This window comes from Ogataea haglerorum, assembly GCF_019207285.1.
Source record: "Ogataea haglerorum isolate 81-453-3 chromosome Unknown 81-453-3_NODE_12_length_311171_cov_96.283249, whole genome shotgun sequence".
NCBI lineage: Eukaryota > Fungi > Ascomycota > Pichiomycetes > Pichiales > Pichiaceae > Ogataea > Ogataea haglerorum.
The window spans coordinates 258,585-276,404 of NW_025065162.1; the positions used below are offsets into that span (position 1 = coordinate 258,585).

The 17,820-nt window shown below is 58.4% G+C and overlaps 11 protein-coding genes across 11 annotated transcripts; 4 read left to right on the forward strand and 7 right to left on the reverse strand.

Moving 5' to 3' along the window:
• Positions 1-158: 158 nt before the first annotated feature.
• On the forward strand, positions 159-1,088 carry KL911_004272 (uncharacterized protein; the record flags this gene model as incomplete). Its single annotated transcript, XM_043199545.1, has 1 exon — positions 159-1,088. The coding sequence occupies one exon, from the start codon at positions 159-161 to the stop codon at positions 1,086-1,088; it is 930 nt and encodes a 309-aa protein (XP_043053096.1).
• A 71-nt stretch (positions 1,089-1,159) lies between these two features.
• Positions 1,160-2,728, reverse strand: KL911_004273 (uncharacterized protein; the record flags this gene model as incomplete). The annotated part of the gene is made up of 2 exons (XM_043199546.1): positions 1,160-1,933; positions 2,498-2,728. 2 exons carry the CDS (start codon positions 2,726-2,728, stop codon positions 1,160-1,162), a joined length of 1,005 nt encoding a protein of 334 aa, XP_043053097.1.
• A 35-nt stretch (positions 2,729-2,763) lies between these two features.
• Positions 2,764-6,936, reverse strand: KL911_004274 (uncharacterized protein; the record flags this gene model as incomplete). Its single annotated transcript, XM_043199547.1, has 1 exon — positions 2,764-6,936. The coding sequence occupies one exon, from the start codon at positions 6,934-6,936 to the stop codon at positions 2,764-2,766; it is 4,173 nt and encodes a 1,390-aa protein (XP_043053098.1).
• Positions 6,937-7,000: 64 nt separating this feature from the next.
• KL911_004275 (uncharacterized protein) lies at positions 7,001-8,206 on the reverse strand (the record flags this gene model as incomplete). The annotated part of the gene is made up of 2 exons (XM_043199548.1): positions 7,001-7,920; positions 8,059-8,206. 2 exons carry the CDS (start codon positions 8,204-8,206, stop codon positions 7,001-7,003), a joined length of 1,068 nt encoding a protein of 355 aa, XP_043053099.1.
• Positions 8,207-8,840: 634 nt separating this feature from the next.
• Positions 8,841-9,785, reverse strand: KL911_004276 (uncharacterized protein; the record flags this gene model as incomplete). Its single annotated transcript, XM_043199549.1, has 1 exon — positions 8,841-9,785. The coding sequence occupies one exon, from the start codon at positions 9,783-9,785 to the stop codon at positions 8,841-8,843; it is 945 nt and encodes a 314-aa protein (XP_043053100.1).
• Positions 9,786-9,976: 191 nt separating this feature from the next.
• KL911_004277 (uncharacterized protein) lies at positions 9,977-12,298 on the forward strand (the record flags this gene model as incomplete). Its single annotated transcript, XM_043199550.1, has 1 exon — positions 9,977-12,298. One exon carries the CDS (start codon positions 9,977-9,979, stop codon positions 12,296-12,298), a length of 2,322 nt encoding a protein of 773 aa, XP_043053101.1.
• Positions 12,299-12,363: 65 nt separating this feature from the next.
• On the forward strand, positions 12,364-12,996 carry KL911_004278 (uncharacterized protein; the record flags this gene model as incomplete). Its single annotated transcript, XM_043199551.1, has 1 exon — positions 12,364-12,996. The coding sequence occupies one exon, from the start codon at positions 12,364-12,366 to the stop codon at positions 12,994-12,996; it is 633 nt and encodes a 210-aa protein (XP_043053102.1).
• Positions 12,997-13,042: 46 nt separating this feature from the next.
• On the reverse strand, positions 13,043-14,077 carry KL911_004279 (uncharacterized protein; the record flags this gene model as incomplete). The annotated part of the gene is made up of 1 exon (XM_043199552.1): positions 13,043-14,077. The coding sequence occupies one exon, from the start codon at positions 14,075-14,077 to the stop codon at positions 13,043-13,045; it is 1,035 nt and encodes a 344-aa protein (XP_043053103.1).
• A 235-nt stretch (positions 14,078-14,312) lies between these two features.
• KL911_004280 (uncharacterized protein) lies at positions 14,313-15,320 on the reverse strand (the record flags this gene model as incomplete). Its single annotated transcript, XM_043199554.1, has 1 exon — positions 14,313-15,320. The coding sequence occupies one exon, from the start codon at positions 15,318-15,320 to the stop codon at positions 14,313-14,315; it is 1,008 nt and encodes a 335-aa protein (XP_043053104.1).
• Positions 15,321-15,640: 320 nt separating this feature from the next.
• KL911_004281 (uncharacterized protein) lies at positions 15,641-16,735 on the reverse strand (the record flags this gene model as incomplete). The annotated part of the gene is made up of 1 exon (XM_043199555.1): positions 15,641-16,735. One exon carries the CDS (start codon positions 16,733-16,735, stop codon positions 15,641-15,643), a length of 1,095 nt encoding a protein of 364 aa, XP_043053105.1.
• A 160-nt stretch (positions 16,736-16,895) lies between these two features.
• On the forward strand, positions 16,896-17,705 carry KL911_004282 (uncharacterized protein; the record flags this gene model as incomplete). The annotated part of the gene is made up of 1 exon (XM_043199556.1): positions 16,896-17,705. One exon carries the CDS (start codon positions 16,896-16,898, stop codon positions 17,703-17,705), a length of 810 nt encoding a protein of 269 aa, XP_043053106.1.
• Between the last annotated feature and the right edge of the window lie 115 nt (positions 17,706-17,820).

A 17,820-nucleotide genomic window follows, 5' to 3' on the forward strand; every position in this document is an offset into this window, starting at 1 on the left:
GCCTCCCATCGATACGCGTCCGTGCGGACGGTAGACAGGAGATTGTACTAGCTTCTCGAGCGCCGACAAGCACCACAAGCGGCCGCTAACAAAGCAGCGGCCAGCCAGTGGTGAAGATTAAATGGTAAAGAATTTTCCACGGGGAAAAAAATTTTATAATGAGCAGGCGGATTGCGCGAACGGCCGCCAAAAAAGAGCATCTCGAGGCCGCCTCCCAGAATGAGCTGCGGCTGTCTGAGACGGAGACGTTGGCGCTCTTTGTGCCGTGGGTCGCTCCCGACACCGACGCCGTTGTGCAGCAGGTCAAGGGCGACCTGTTCAACAGGAACTATATGGAGGCCTTCAGCACAGAGGACAAGCGACGGGCGTACGCTGCGCGGTGGTCGTCGTCGCGGAGCCTTGCGTACAGCTGGTTTTTCGCGCGGGGCGCGATCGGCGACTTGCTGGCGCGGCAGGAGCGTGTACGGGTCGTGAACATCGGCGCGGGAGCCGGCGCAGAGCTGGTTGCACTGGGCAGTGTTTTTGGCGGGCTGCTCGAAACGCTGCCAATCAGCAGTCCGGCACGGTCGTGGCACGTGACAGCCGTCGACATCAGCGACTGGAGCAGCGTGGTGGGCAAGATCGCGGCGTATGTGACGGACCAGTGGGTGCGGCCGCGGCTGGTCAACGCGCAGCACTCGCTGGCGTTCGAGTTCGTGCTCGACGACGTGCTGCAGCTGCCGGCAACGGTGATGGACAGACTGCAGGGGGCTGACCTGATCACGTGCTGCTTCACGACAAACGAGCTCTTTGCCGAGAACAAGACGCAGGCCATAGCCTTGCTGAACGGGCTGTCGATGTGCCGACCGGGCACGTTGTTTCTGGTTCTGGAGTCTGCGGGCTCCTATTCGCACATCACAGTGGGCTCCAAGCGGTTCCCCGTGTACTTCCTCGTTGACACTGTCCTTTGTGGGCCTCCTGGCCGCGCGCGCGACTGGGAGCTTGTGGCGTCCAGCGACAGCGAGTGGTACCGCGTCCCGGGCGGCGTCGAGTATCCTTTGAAGTTGGAGAACATGCGCTTTTTCTATAGACTGTACAGGCGAAGATAGTATTTATAAATGCGCAGGCTGTATTTATTCCTTCTTTTTATTTCCTTTTTTTTTAAATCCCATTTTTGCCCCTAATTTATTCCCACCAACAGAGACATCCCCAAAAGCCCAGCAACCAGTGCCTTGCTTTTCCACGAGCCCTCGTAAGTTCTTAGAGGAGCGCCGCCGTTGCCTTCGGACACAATCGCGACTGAACTGCTCTGGACAACAGACGTTACCACGGAGCTGCCTTCGGTGACGTACGAGGAGCCGCTCTGCTGGACAGTGGAGGAGAAGTGCGTGGTGTATGTGGTGGTGTAGGTTGTGCCGCTGGTGGAGGCACTGACGGAGGCCCTTGCGGAACCACTGGCAGCTCGCGAGGCGAGCGTCGTTGCGGCCACACACCGCGCCCAGTAGCTGTTGGCCGTCACACATTGGTACCCGGCCAGGCAGCAGGTGTTCCCAGAATAGCCCAGGCCACCGCACTGGGCGTATGCGCCTCCGCAGCCGGAACTGGCGGTGGAAGCGGTGTCGGAGACGGAGTCGGTGATAGAGGCAGAGACCAGCTGATCCCAGGCGGTGGTGCTGGTTTCTTCCCAGGCGGCGACGGAGGTGGTGGTTTGTTCTGCCTGCCATTGGCCCTCGGTGGCGGTCGTCAGTGTGTTCGTGGCGGTGCCAGTGGCAACGGTTTCAGCAGTTTCTCCCGCAGCTGACGTTTCCACAGCCACGGAAGCCGCAGCGGACTCGTTGGACTCCCCTGAGCCAAGACCGTCGTCGTCCAGGGACCCGCTACCGGCGTAGACACCGGCGAAAAATGGCACTGCAGCAAGAGCGATGTTATGCGCGTAGACTGTTGGAAGCATGATCTGGCAGATCATCGCCGCCTTGGGACCGGCTTCTTATACCAGGCCTCGCTAAGCATCTGCTGCCAAGCCCTGCTCCAAGAAACCAGCCATTTGTTCGTCATTACGTTACCGATTTGGGGATATTAATAACATATGGACTGCCGCTTACCTAATCGTCGAAAACGCGGTAGGAACCAGCCCCTGTGACACGATGCACAGAATTCACGCCAAGGAGGCGCACGTGGGTGCATTGCAAGGTATCCGAGGCCTCTGGCGGCCGTTCGAAGTGCCACCTCCATACTAGTTCTTCGCCTGTTTGCAGATCTTCGAGGTTTTGCCAAATCTGATTCGAGCCTGAGATGGCTAGTCGGAAGCAATATTTACCTCTTTCTGTAACTAGCAGGATTTCCCCTTTGGGCTAGATTTTTTTTATCGAGCCGCACTCCTTCCCATTCCAAAAATAGAACCGTGTTGGCACTGATCTGGAACCGTCTACAAATATAAATAGGCCTGTCTCCCACCGTGTCTCGACATCACAAAAAACTCCTCTGATAAATCACAATGGCTTCTTCCGCACACTCCTACAGCTTGGTCGGCACCGCTAACGTTGCTGCCTCCAGCGCCGCTGGCTCTCACTCTGCGTCCGGCTCCTCTGGCTCTTCTTCCAGCTCCTCTGCCGGCGCTGCCGCTCTCTCCAACCCAATCTCCTACTCTGGCTCCAACTCCAAGCTGGTCGCCCTGTTTGCTGGTCTGGTGACCCTGGGAGCCGTTGTCTCTGCCCTCTAAGGACTCTGAAATGAAATTGGACGAATACATAGCTGAATAATAAATGGTGTTATATTTTGATATAACTATGCCGGGTTTTTCTTCTCAATGCTGGCGTTGAAGAACTGCAGGCTCACGCACGCGTCATTGACGCCCGTGCTGGGCGTCGCGTCCTCGATGAGCTCCGCGCCGCGCACGTGGAACCGCACCATCGTCTCGCCCGCCGTGTCTACCAAGTAGTACCTGTGCTCGCTTTCGGGCAAGGGGTCGTCGCGCAACCGCACAAACCGCGGGTCTTCCAGCAGGAACTTGAGCTTGTTGTTGTAGCTTGGCGGCGTGATGTTCATCGTGTGCACAGTGCGCTCCTGCGCGCCGGCCGTCGGCAGCGGCGAGTTCGTCGGCGACAAAAACGACGACGACGTCGGTGTTCCTTTGCTCAGCGACAGCGACGTGATAAACGGTGGCTGCGGCGTCTGCGTGGCCGGCTGGCTCGGCGTGTTCAGCGTCTCGGCCAGCTGCACTTTCAAAGAGATGAGCGTGTCGTAGAGCAGGTTTTTCAGCCGGAAGTTGCGCTCCATCACCGCGTGGCTGAACAGCTTGGTTAGATTCACCAGAAACACGTCTCGTTGTAAATTGACCGACCGCTTCAGAATCAGGTCCACCAAAAAGCCCCGGTGGATGAGCACGATCCGCGACACAAACATCACCGCGTGCTCGAGATCGTCCAGGCTGCGGGTCGCGTCCATGTTTGAGCAGTAGTACATGAGCTTTTCGAGCGACAGGTTGAGCGAGAACACCAGAGAGTCGCTGAGCGCGATGGTCTTGGGCTGGCGCAGCCGCGAGCATGCGGACGCGACGTCCATCAGCATGCGCGCGCAGTTGCGCCCGTTGACAAGCAGCCGCGGGAAGTGCTCCGAGCCCAGATACAGCTCTTCACAGCAGTGGAGCACGCGCAGTTTGAAGGAGTCGTCGAGCAGCTCGAACAGGTCGCCCGCGAGCACGGCGCTGCCGGGGTCCAGCTGCGCGAGCAGCCCCAGGAGCAGGTCCGCAAGACCTTCGTCGCGCGCGGTCTCTGGCAACAGTCGGGCAAACAGCAGCTGCGCCAGCGGCAGCGAGAAGTAGTTCAGCTTGCGCACGAGTGGGACTAGCGGGGCTTGCGCGGACTCGTCGCCGGCGACGCCTACCAGCGTCAGCAGGTTCTGCGTCTGTGGCCTGGCGGGTTCTGCGTCGCGCAACGAGCCCAGCAGCAGGTGCCTGTCTGCTGCCAATATGAACCACACGCCGTTAGCGATAAGCGCGTTGGGGCGGCGCATCTTGGCCGTCGGGCGCAGCAGTCGCCCGGACGGCGTCTGCTCAACGGGCACCACAGACAGCTCTGAGAGCGGGTTGAGATCGTCGACGCCGACGCCGACGTCGGCAGTCACGAGATTCACGTCGGTGAGCGACGAGGCCGGCCGCGGCGTGGCGACGGGCGCCTTGCACAGCACGCGCGCAAGGTGTCGCGCAAACGCGGCCGTGTGGCCCAGACGGTACGCCTTGCGCTCGCACGCGAGCAGCTGCGCGTCGTGGGGCGTGAGCTCGAACTCGTCGCAGAACAGCAGGTCCCACGCGAGCCGCTCGCCGCCGTTGCTATGGAAATCGTCGCCCGTCGCGCCGGCAAACAGCTGCAGAACGGCGTGGATGTCGACAAAGCCGTCGATGACAAGCCGCAGCACGAGCCGCAGCGACGCATCGTAGTCGAGCGACAGCGTCGGCAGCACAAACTTGCGCAGGTGCGAGAGCAGCACAGCGCCGAAATCGGCGCGCCGCCAGAGCTGGAGCTGTTTCAGGAGTCGTGCAACAGGCGGGCTGCTCGTGGGGGTATACGCAACGTCGCTGGCTGCGTTCCAGTACTGCGTGATGGCCTGGTTGAGCGAGTGCGAGAACTCGGCCGCGTTCAGCAACCGCTCGGGCGACGACAGGCCCAGCAGCCCAAGCAGGCTCGTGTCGAGCTGGTCGAGCGTGAAGTCTGTGTGCTTAGGATCCAGCGGCGGCATCAGTTGCGTGTCGAAACGCACGTCCAGCAGCAGAGTGCACACGCCGTGCTTGTCCTTCTGCGCCCATGCGGCGAGCAAAGCGTGCACTCTTTGTAGCAGCGACTGCTCGCCGTCGTGGCAGCACGCCAGCAGGTCTGTGTGGTGCGCAACCAGCCGCAGCAGCAGCAGCAGCGTTTCGCGCGGCACAGTTGGCTGTGTGTCGGCGTGCTCGACGGCTAGCGCAAGAAACGGCGCTGTCTGGCGAAACCGCTCGTTGCACAGCCGGTACACAAACAGCAGCGCGTCGGGCGTCTGCAGCCACAGGGCGTCCTGGCGCAGCCGCGCGCTGAACCAGGGGTACAGCCGCACGCGGGAGCCGGTGTCGAGCGGCTCGGCGTGCGGGTCGTCTTCGTCGCACGGCCAGAGCGCGGCCACGTCAAAAGTGGCCGGCAGCGAGTCCAGCGCTGCGGCGAGCCGCTCCTGCAGCGACGGGGTCTCTGCCGTGCGCAGGGCCACGCCCGTCGTGTCCGCGAGCCGCCGCAGGATGTTGCGCGCGTTCGAGTCCTGCACGGGCAACGCGTCCAGAATCAGCAGGTGCACGTAGCACGACGAGTCCGCGTCCTGTAGATAGATCACGCCCGAAGCAATCAGTCGCCGCAGGTACGACGACAGCACAAACAGCCCCAGAGCGTGCAGCTCGGTCACCAGCAGCAAAAACCGCGACAGGCTGTACACGCTGTGTTCGGGCTCGCCGAACCGCAGCGTCTCGGCCATCTGGTACGCGAAGTCGATGATGGCCATCTCGAGCTCGAGCTTGAGGTGCTTGTTCTTCCTGGACTTGACTTGCGCGAGCTGCTGCACCTGGAGCCGCAGCAGCGAGCACACGGCGCAGATGCGCGCGCCGCTGTCCTGTTCGCGCAGCGTCGTGACGCTCCACCGCAGAAGCAGGCCCAGCGTGGCTTTCCAGTCGTCTGCCGCGCCCGCGTCGTCGTCGGACGAGTCCTCGAACGTGTCGCGGCACAGCGTCCGCAGCGACAGCGTGCGCACGGCCTCGAGCCGCAGCATCGCCGCGACGGCCCGCCTGCTGCCAAAGTTGGTGTACGCGTCCTCGGCAGACTCGTCGATCATCATCGACTCGTTGCGGTACGCGATCAGCTTGTACTGCTCGCACACGGGCGGGTACGACACGTCGATCACGGAGCGCAGCGTCGCCTTGAGCGCGTTCCACGAGTTTGGAATGATAAACGCGTCCGAGTTGTAGTAGAACAGGTACTGCACGAGCAGCCGGAACTCGGCAAGCAGCCGTGGCTGCTGCACCGCCGACACCGCGCGCAGCAGTTTCTCGCCCAGCTCCTTGGAGATGTAGTCGACGGCGATGAGCTTGGACCAGAAAAGACGCAGAAACTGGAAGTGCACGGCCACAAGCTTATGCTGGCCCGAGCGCAGCAGCCGGTCCAGATAGTTAACGATCCACGCGAGAAACGTGTCTCTGCTGAGCAGGTCCTCCAGGTACAGGTTGCTGCTGAGGTCGAGGACGTAGCCGAGCCGGAGCCGCCACGCGTCGCGGTTCGCGGGCGCAAACGAGGCGGCAACGACCTGCTCGAGAAACTGCACCACCTGCTCGGTCCACTCGACCATCCACTTGCCCAGCGCAGCCGGGTTGGGCAACTTGCGCTTCAGCTGGCGCTGCTCGTTCGCCGAGACGCAGCGCACGAGCCACACGGCGCGCAGCACCGGCACGCGGTGCGCTAGACACTGCTCGAGCAAAAACCGGTTGCGCAGGCCGTGCGGGATGGCGCGGGCAAGCTGGCGCAGCGGGATCGACGCGTCCGCGAGGTTGCGCATCCACAGGTCGCGCTTGTGGTCGGTGAGCGTGACGCGCGGCGGCGGGCGGTACGTCGACTTGGAGCGAATCTTGTTGATCTCGCGGCGGCGCGCGAGCGCGCGCACCATGACGTCGCTCAGCAGACCCATTTTCCAGCGCGGGCCGGGCTCGGCGACGTCGGGCGTGGTGCGGTTGAGCAGCTGCGTGAAGATCTGGCGGCCCGAGTGCGACTCGCTCGGCACGGCGGCGGTCTCGTAGTAGCCTTTTTGCAGGTGGTTTTTCATGATGATGTCGTCCTTGGCGGAGTGTTTCCAGATCCTGAAGTCGGGGAAGACGGGCTCCCTGGCGCCGCTGGCGTCCTCGCCGTTGAGCGGGTACACTCCAGCGGGATTGGGCACCTGGCCGCGGAAGAGCGTCATGGACGGGAAACTGGTAGGGTCAGGTGAAACAAAGCAAAAAATACGAAATAATTATTTAATTTAATTATTTTTGTCCATGAACACGCACCGGCCTATCGAGCCCGTGGCCGCGCGCGAGCCGGCCGTGCTCAACGCCGCGTTCAACCAGGACCAGTCGTGCTTCGCCGTGTGCCACGAGACCGGGTTCCAGGTGTACAACACCGACCCGATGGAGCTGCGCATGAAGCGCACGTTCAGCACGAGCGGCGGCGTCGGCCTGATCGCAATGCTGCACCGCACGAACTACGTCGCGCTCGTCGGCGGCGGCCGCCAGCCGCGGTTCCCCGTCAACAAGCTGTGCATCTGGGACGACCTGAAGAAGAAGCCGTCGATCATGCTGGAGTTCATGAGCCCGATCCTCAACGTGCTGCTCTCGCGGATTCTGATCGTCGTGGTGCTGAAAAACAAGGTCCTGATCCACGCGTTCGAGTCCAAGCCCAAGCTGCTCGCCCAGCACGAGACCTACGACAACGACGCCGGCGTGGCCGAGCTGAGTGTCAACGAGCAGACCAGCGTCCTCGCGTTCCCCGGCCGCGCTATTGGCCAGATCCAGCTCGTCGACGTCTCGCCCGCACACCGCGACCGCAACCTCATCTCCATCATCAAGGCCCACAGGTCCAAGATCCAGTGTCTCGCCATCTCCAACGCGGGCCACCTGATCGCGTCCGCGTCGCAAACAGGCACCATCATCCGCATCCACGACACCGCCAAGTGCTCGCTGCGCTTCGAGCTGCGGCGCGGCCTCGACCGCGCCACCGTCACCTCCATCAAGTTCTCGCCCGACGACTCCAAGCTCGCCGTGCTCAGCGACAAAAACACTCTCCACGTGTACAATCTCGCCGTGGCCGACCCGCAGCCCCGGTCCGCCATGAGCAACCGGCTCCACCTGCTCAGCGCGGTCCCGCTCATGCCGACGTACTTCCGCTCCGTGTGGTCTTTTGTCAGCTACCACATCGACACGAAGGACGACGCCGTCAACGACTGCGGCGTGCTCGGCTGGGCCGACAACGAGAGCATCGTCGTGCTCTGGAAGAAGAAGGGCATCTGGGAAAAATACGTGCTAGTTGAGAACGAGAGATGGACGCTGGTCCGCGAGGGCTGGCGCCGCTTCGAGGAGTAGATACGCTATAGCTTGGCCTGTGGTGCGGGGTGTGGGCCGATCGCCGCCTCGAACCACACCCGAACACCCCTCTGCCCCACGATCCTGCCCCGCCGCACCCGCGCGCCCCATCCGTGGCGCTCGAGCTCCGCCACAGCCACATGCACGCTTTCCAGGCTGTCCCCGAGAACAGCGATCTCCGCCACCCGGTGTGCGGCCGCCAGTGTCGCGAGACTTCGCACGCACGCGCGCGCCTGCCCAGCCGCGTCCGGCGACCCCGAAACGTCGTAGACAGATACTCGAAACATAAATGAAGGCTCCAGGGATCTAGAAATTAAATGTCTGAATACTCGTGATTATTTCGATTTCAAAAATTCGCACGTATTTGCATTATTCGATTATCTGGAAAATATTTCGATAAGATAAATAAATGCACACTGTTTGCTGCTCAGCCTGCGGCCTGCCTGGCGTTCTGCGCTACTCGCTGCACCGACGGCCCTGGACGGCTTTTGGCCCCCTTCAAGAGCTCTTTTTTTCCACCCTTTGCTCCCGTGCGTCAATCTCGGATCGGCCGTCTGCGTTGCCCGCATCGACCCAAATAAACAGAAACTCCTTCTAGGAATCACTTTGTGCTGCTCTTTCTGTACGGGAACAGCCGTTGTGTCGCTGCAACCAAGGCGGCCTGTTCACGAAGACTTTCGCACGCCCCACGGTCCACGTAGCGTATTTTGCAGTTGATGGGTGCCGTTGCTAGTCGTAAAAACAGCTAGCTACCAATTCTCTCGTCGAGCAGCTCTGCGCGCACGAGCGGCAGTTCCGCATCGTAGAATAGGTGTTCGCCGTCGGCCATCAGCACACACCGCCGCGCGTCCGCGTCGGTCTCGAATATCGCAACGTACGTGCTCAGCCCCGTTGTTCTGTCGGTGTACACCTGGCGCAGACCGAGTTCGTGGGCCTGGTACAGATTGAGCTCGCAGAACGAGTCCAGCAGCCGGCGACGGCTGGTGTTTTTCGGGATGTTGTGCAAGACGACACACTGGCACCGCTCGACGGGGTGCTCTTGCAGAAACTCGAGCAGTCCGCGGTCCTGCTGTGGGTCCAGCCACGGCTGTTGTTTGAGGAGAGTCAGTAAATTTGATAGGTGGGGGCTTTTCTGCAACGCATGCATTTTATGGTCCATGCTCTGTTTGAGGGCGTCCCAGTTCACCAGCTCCTTGCGGATTCTTGTGTCAGCAAGCACGGGGAAGAACATCTGGCCCATCTCGTCCTCAAAGTTCACAAAGGTGAACGACACGTACGAGCCGTTAAACAGCGCCGACCGTGCGTCGCTCCAGAACACCGCCGCGTCGTCGAACGAGTCGAAAAACACGTAGTAAGCGCCCGTCGGCTGCAGCGTCTGCACGTAACGGCCCTTGATTATGTCTCTGATAACGGGCTTGGCGGCGTATTTCGTCGGTTTCAGCTGGTACATGCGCACAATGTCGGACGCAGCAATGTAGCCGGCCTTGCTGTGTGCCTTGAGAATGTGGCTGTGGCACGGCAGACCGGCGGCCTCGTCCACCGCCTTGCGCGGGCTTGTTCTGCCCAGGACGGGCTGTTCGAGCGCGTGCTGGCGCACAGTTTGAAATCGCCGGTTCACAAGATTTCCCAGCCGCGCCACAGCGTGTTGGTCGGCGGTGGCCAGCAGATGACGAAGCCCTGGGGCGACCATTTTTTTAGCGCTGAATGTTTCGACCTCTTATTTTGCAGAGGGTTTTTTTTTTTGTTTTATCTATTTGTATATAGTCACCAAACAGATTTAATTGGTGATCGTCGCGGCCCGCTTGTACATAGTCAGCTTAATTCCGCTTCGATCTTCAACGATGGCAAATTGGAGTCCTTTCAAGGGCGGTTCAGGTGAGTATGAACACCAGGGCAAAGCCCGTGCTAACGGCAGTGGAAGAAACAGCCAGCAGTCCGTGGGACACGCCTGCGGGCGGTGAGGGCGTCGGCAGCAGCACAAAGGTGATTTCGACGGCCGAGCTCGACAACGAGGTGGCCAGCATCATCTCGAGCCTGAGCGGAGCCAAGTCGAACCTGTTTGGCCAGCCTAACTCCGTATTTGCACAGCCGGTGAGCGCCACACTGGGCGAAGGGCTGGCGAGCGACTCGGGGTCGGAGTTCCCGAACCTGAAGGACGCGCTGAGCGCAATCAGCGCGCCGGTGCCGCAGCACAAGTCCAGGTTCACCAACAACCTGTTTGGCGCGGCGTCCATCTCGGGCGTCAACGTCTCGAGCTTCAGTCAGTCGGGGCTCGGGTCGTCCAATTTTTTGGAGAAGTTTGCGTCTGTGACAGAGAAGACGCGGGAGCTCGAGCTCAGGATGGCCAGACTCAACATCCAGAACTCCGCTACGCCGTCCACGGGCTCGGGAAACACCGGCTCGCTCTCCTCGTCGGAGCTGGACCCGTCGCGTCGCTCGTCCAACCTCAACAGCACGGAGATCCCGTCGCCCCAGGCGGCTTTCAGGGAGCCCAGAAAACAAAGTTTCAGCGAGAAGTTCGACAACTACGTCTCCAACACCAACTCGCCCACCAATCAGTTCGTCACGGGCTCTCCCAACGCCCTCTCCTTTGCGGACGTACCGTCTGAACACAGCTCGGCCATTTTGGAGTCTCCCCATGACCACGCCAAGAGCCCATGGAACCCGGCAACGGCGCCTACGTTCCAGCCTCGCGGTTTCGAGAAGCCGATGGCCCCCCAGTTTGGCCCGGCGTTCGACCCAGAGATGAACGGGTTCCCCATGATGCCGCCTTACGGCCTGGGCCAGTGGCCTGCGTGGGGGCAGATGCCGCCTCCGCCGCCGATGGGGCCTTTTGCACCTGGACCAGGGCCTGATGAAGAAGGCTGCGAAAAGACCGACGACGAGCAGCAGGCCGGCGTGCCTGCGCCGCAGGGCTTTTTCCAGCCAGGTTTGCGGTCCATGACGCCTTTCATGATGCCTTCGTTCAGTCCTTACGGGTTTGTCGCGTCCCCTCCACCGGTGGTGCCTGCCGAGGTGTCGCCGCTGCAGCACGAGGCCCACATAGCCCCGTCCAAAACCGGGTCTCCTGGGAAACCGATCAAGAAGAGCATCTCGCCCAAATCTGCCAAGATGAAGAAGCACATTGTGCGGTCGCCGTTGCTTGAGGAGTTTAGAAACAACAAGAACAAGGAGTACACGTTGAAAGACATCTACGGCCATGGCTACGAGTTTGCAAAAGACCAGCACGGATCCCGGTTCATTCAACAGCAACTGGCTCTGTCCAACGAGAGAGACAAAGAGGTGATTTTCAACGAGATCAGAAATCATGCAATGGACCTCATGACGGACGTTTTTGGAAACTACGTGATCCAGAAGTACTTCGAGCACGGAAACGACATCCAGCGGAAAGTGATGTTTGAATCGATGCGCGGGAGCTTTTACGACCTGTCGTTGCAGATGTACGGGTGTCGTGTGGTACAGAAAGGCTTGGAGGCTCTGGAGCTGGAAGACCAGCTGCAGATCCTGGACGAGCTGAGAGAAAACATCTTGCTTCTGGTGAAGGACCAGAACGGCAACCACGTGATCCAGAAGTCGATCGAGTGCATTCCGATAGCCAAGATCCCATTCATTTTGGACTCGATCAAACACCAGATCTACCATCTGTCAACGCATCCGTACGGCTGCAGAGTGATCCAGCGACTATTGGAGTTTTCGGACGAGGCCGACCAGCAGTTCATTCTGGACGAGCTAAAGGACTACGTGTACTATCTGATCCAGGACCAGTTTGGAAATTACGTGATCCAGCATGTTATCGAGCACGGCTCTGTCAAGTACACGGACGAGATACTGCAAGTTGTGCTGGATAATCTGGTCGAGCTATCGAAGCACAAGTTTGCGTCGAACGCTGTGGAAAAATGTATTATTCATCAAACTGAGGAAAACAGGGGTAAGATCTACAAGGAGATCATGCGCGACAACATGGATCCGCACGGCAAGCTGGACGAGAACAGTTGTCTCTGTGTGATGATGAAAGATCCGTTTGCGAACTACGTGGTGCAGAAACTTGTAGAGCTCGTTGACGACCAGAAGAAGGGGCTACTGGTGAAGAAAATTCGGGACTACCTGAAGCTGATCAGCAAGAACAACTATGGCAAGCATTTGGCTAGTATTGAGAAGCTGATTGCGTTGAGCGAGACTTATGGAGACGGTGCACGGGTGTGATTTCTTATATATAGTGGTTTTTTTTTTTTGTACAAAAAAAATTAATTTTTTACTCAATCCTAATAATGCCTCTGTTTTCGCCGATCCCTGAGAGCGTGGCGTCGCAGGAGAGCATACTGTCTGCCGACGAGATGGAGAACGTGCCTGATATTGATGATATTTTCTCGCGGCTGCGCGAGGCCACGGGGACGGCCAGCAAGCCTGCTTCGAAGGCCTCTTTTGAAGAGATACAAAAGGTGGCTAGTAAACTGCCAAGGCTGTCTTCTGGCGAACTGGTGAGTGCGCAGAAGCAAAGACGCATTGCAAAAGTGGACGATCCGATTGAGGTTGCGCTGCCGAAAGAGCAGAAAGCGGCCAAAAGCGTCTCGGAACGCTGGTTTGAGCTACCCAAGGTGGAGCTCACCGACAAGCTCAAGAGAGATCTTGTGATACTGAAGAACCGAGCGTCAATTGACCCGAAGCGATTCTACAAGAAGGACAAGTGGGAGATCCCGGAGCGGTTCCAGGTGGGGACCCTGCTTAGCGGGCCTACAGACTTCCATAACAGAATACACAGAAAGAGCCGCGGAACCGGGTTTGTTGACGAGCTGCTAAAGGACGAACAGACAAGCGGGTGGCTGAAGAAGCGGTTTGAGGAGGTGCAGGTGAAGAAAGGAGGACGCAAGGTGCGCAAACCGAAAAAGCGGAGCAGGCTGTAGCCGGCAGTGTGTAGCGATGATTAACGATAATTATATTGATGCTAGTTCATTGCTTCGTGGAGAATTGCGTGGGATGGCACTCGCCAAACACTTTTATTTTCTCAAAGTTCCGTTGACGGATGCTTTTCCAGAGGATTTTACGGTCTTTGGATGAGAGGTTGTCGACGTCGACGCCGACCTGGCTGCTATAGTAAAACTCAAACAGTGTCTGGGCCGCCACCAGCAGGTTGAGAAAGTAGTTTCGCAGGGCCACGGCCATGAACTGGGGGCCAAACTGACGCGAGTTCTGGATCGAGACCTGGGCCACAAGGTTCTTGAACTGCGGGTCTATGTTGAACTCTTTGAACAGATCGGAGTCGACGAGCGCCTGCTGAAACTTGTCGGGCGAGTCGTCGAGAGCGTTAATCTGCAGAAGTTGGTCGTCTAGGGGTGTACGTGCTGACACGTTGAAGAGAAATTTGTTGAATTTTGGGTCTTTGAGAGCGCGAATTTTTGCGAGCTCGCTGGTGAGCGTTGCGCGGGCGCGTTCCTCCACCTGCACACTAACGTGGCGGCCCCTCCACTCTGGCGGGAGACTGCTGGTGCGAACACAAAGCAGCACCCTCAGCAGATTGAGGTTCCAGTCTATCAGTTTCTCGGGTGAGTTTTTGTTCGCGCCGTCGTGCGTCTTGCGCAGCAGCACGCTCAGCTCGTTGAACACCTGGCTCCCCACGTCGGCAGACGCCGAAACGTGATCCAGCGCCGCGCTTAGCCCGATCGTAAGCGTTTCCCTCTGCGGCACAGGGTCCTGGTAGTCAAGATTCGGCACCTGGACCGGCTCGCTCTGCACGCTCGTGGCGGCAGAGTACATGGAGGTCGGAATTGAATACACCGACTGGAAAGAGTCCTGGGATGGCGTTCTTGTGAGCGGGCGCGAGGGCTGAGGTCGCCGTTTGGCAAACAGCGCGGACCCGTGGCGGACACGGTCTATTAGTGACTCGTTTCTTGATTTCGGCTTGTTGAGGTTGTCGAGCACTACTCGCCGTGCCTGCTCGGTGATTTCCTCTGGCGGCTTGAAAGATTGCTCTCTGAGGGTGAACATGAAGAAATATGAAGAAAAGAAAGAAATCGAAATTCCAGTATTTTATACGACAAAAATCCCCCCACACGGAACATTACGTTGAAAGCAGGAAAAAATCGGATTATTTTATTGTTGAGGCCACTTTCATTGTTTTTCCCCGTTCTAAATCCGCCTGTGTCTATCTTATTGGACAGAACGGTCGTTCCCCGGAAAATTAATACAAGAGGAAGGAAAAAAAGATTATCCGCGCGGCGTATCATTCGTTGATTCTACGGTCTGTAGACTTGCCTGTCTCGCGGCGCCGCTTCATGATGATTTCTGCCTCTTGGAGCCCCCGCTTCTTCACCAATTTCGAGTGGAACAGTCCGCATGCATTGCACAGGGTCCGCGTCCCGTTAGGACCCTTGCGCCACTCCGGCGTGTTGATCGATCCACAGTGAAGACACCGGGTGCGCGGTTTCACACTCAGTTCCTGTTGCAACGTGCCTTGCGGAACAAATTTGGGCATCTGGTCTGTGTCAGTTTCAGAGATGATAAGCGGCTTGGGAGGATGCACTCTTAACAGCGCCGACTCGCCCGTGATGGACGGCTCCGACTTGGTCGGACGGTGTGCTTGCACTTTGGACTTGACTGTCTCTTGGTAGGCTATTGTGCGGTGAATGTTTTCCGGCTCGCTGCGAACGGCGAATTTTGGATAGCGGCGGTCGCGTATGTACTGGAGAAAAATGCGGATTTGGTCTGTGTTTCTGATGGCGCGGTCGATTTCCAGCTCGGATAGTGGCGGCAGCTGGTTCAGCGTCGTGAGTGGATGCATAAACTGACTGAGCTCGTTCATGTTCTGCTGCGCGCCGCGGAGCCTGTCGGCGAATTCTTGGTTAGGATCCACCGCCGGGAACCGAAACTGCTCAGGAACAATATACTCAGCTGATGGAGGGTTGGAAAAACTCACCACCGACGGCGGGCCTTGTGGACCCAGCGGGCTCGGCTCGAGAGAGCTCGTCGTGCTGGCCGGCAGGGGCACGGCGAAATTCGCGGCAGACGTGCCCTGGGCTAGGTATCCTACGTCAGAACTCCTTCTCAAATGCATCTGCTGAAACGAGGGATAAAGGTCTGTTGGCAGGCTCGGCAGGCGGCGGTGAGATGGGCCATGCGTCTCTGGGGGCGCGGGAGGGTCCTGCTTCGGGAAGGTTCTGGTCAGCTCATCGAAGGAAGGAAGCTTCACATTCAAGTGATTGGGATCTCTTTTTTGCATCAATGAAATCATTCGGATCCCCTTGAGATACGAGATGAACAGCCAAACTGCTCGAATTTCGTGAAAATGCCAGGTTCTGTTGCTTTATATTTGTTTCCCTTCTGAGCGTTGGCTAGCTGGGCCAGTCGCTAAACTCATGCACCCGATATTCTGCAAGTGCAGCCTGGAGCAACCTCTAAAAAATCGCCGCCTGCAGCTCAGCGAAGGAAACGCGCACTAAAATTTCCGTAGCCGCACGCGATGCAGAACGCTATATTACACGTCTCCCACCGTCGGGGGCATTTGCTACTGTAGTACAGAATGCCGGTTATTACATAAAAGAATGCACGCATCTATTGCACGCCCTGAATTATAACTTTAATAACATCGGTGCGGCCAGCCTTGACGAGTTCAAATGCTTCCTCGGCCTGCTCAAACGTGAAGCGGTTCGTAATCAGAGGCTTCACCTTCACCTTGCCGCTGGCAACCAGGTCCACCGCGATCGGATACACCCCTCCAGAGTAACGAATACTACCCGTCCAGTTGAGTTGCTTCACAAGGGCCTCTGTCACTGGGAAACTGACAAACTCGCGGCCCATGCCGGCCTGCACAAAGCGTGCCTCGGGCTTAGCAAGAAAAATGCCGACCTGGATGCACGGCTCTGCACCTGATGCTTCCAGAATCACATCTGCTCCAGAACCTAAATCAAACTTAGATTTGATATCTCCGGACACCCTTTTGGCGAACGCCTCGTCGGACTCGTTCGCATCCTTCAATGGCATCTTGTACACGCCATCGGCTGCGTACTTGGACGCAAATTCCAGCCGGCCGTCGTTGATGTCGCACCCAATAACCGTGCGGCAGCCGTACGCTTTGGCAACCGCCTGGGTCAGCAGACCGATCGGCCCGCATCCAAACACAACGACCCTATCCACGGCCTGGAGAAGTGCCCGCTTGCAGATCTGCACGGCCACACTGACTGGCTCCACCAATGCAGCCTCCTCCATGTCCATCGAGTCTGGGATCTTGTACACGTAGTCGTAGGCCACGGTGTAATACTTGGCCAGAGTGCCGTCGTCGGGCGGAGTTGCGGCGAACTTCATGCTTTCGCAGTGGTTGTAAAGCCCGTCGCGACACAGCTCGCAGAACCGGCACGGAACACCCGGCTCGATGGCTACACGGTCGCCCACTTTCAGGCCCTTCACGGCGTCGCCAACCTCCACAATCACACCGGACGACTCGTGGCCCAGAATCATGTCCATGCCTTTCTCAAACACAAACTTGCCGATCCTGCCCTTTTGCCAGTAGTGCACGTCGCTGCCACAGATACCCGTCTGGGCAACGTGCACTCTCACGTCCGTGTCTTTGATTGGCTGCGTCTTGCGCTCCTCGAACGCAACGTGCTTGATATCCTTGAGAACAAATGCCTTGTATGTTGGGTCCACCATTCTGTGGATCTCCTAGCCAGCAGACCCGCGGCTTATATATCCACGGCCTCGGAATCAGTCGCCCCCATTAAATGCCAGATCTGCAAAAAATTGTGGGGCACCACCAAACCCGGTCTGCACTATAAAACCGGGTACTTTCCCTCTGAACTCCGGTCCAAATATGCTGTTCACCCCAGAAAACGCACACGTCAACACTCTCTTCTCCCTCAAAGGTAGAGTTGCCTTTATCACCGGCGGCTCGCGAGGCATCGGTCTCGGCGCGGCAATCGGCCTCGCTGAGGCTGGCGCAGACGTCGCCATCACGTACAACTCGTCCTCGCCAGAGGCCATGAAGGAGCTCGCAGACAGCTTCGCACAGTATGGCGTCCGATTCAAGGCGTACAAGTGCAACGTCGCCAGCAAGGCTGCCATCGAGTCCACCACCCGCGAAGTTCTCGCAGACTTTGGCCGTTTGGACATTGTGATCCCGAACGCAGGAATCTGCATTCACCAGCCGGCAGAAGACTTTTCTGAGGAAGACTTCAGAACCCAGATGTCGGTCAATTTGGACGGAGCCTACTTCACGGCCCAGGCCGCCGCAAAAGTGTTCAAGGAGCAAAAGGCAGCAGGAACTTTGGATCAGGGCCGCATCGTTTTCACGGCCTCTGTTTCGTCACTGATTGTCAACTATCCTCAAAAACAGGCCCCTTACAATGCTAGCAAGGCCGGCCTTGTCAGATTAGCTGCCTGCTTGGCCGTTGAGTGGATCGACTTTGCAAGAGTCAACTGCGTGTCGCCAGGATACATCGACACGGATATGGTGGATGTGCACCCACCAGAGTGGAAGAAAACGTGGGGGCAGATGATTCCTGCACAGAGAATGTGTGAGACGTACGAGCTCAAGGGCGTGTATGTGTTTCTGGCCAGCGACGCGTCGTCCTACATGACGGGCGCCGAGCTCGTTGTGGGCGGAGGCTACACCTTGACCTGAGCGTTTAGAGACGGTGCCAGTATAGATAGGTCGTTGGTAGCATTCTGTAGCCGTTAATGCAGTCTAGAAAGCATAAAACCACCCGTAAGCGGTTACCATCTTACCCCGAAGGGCT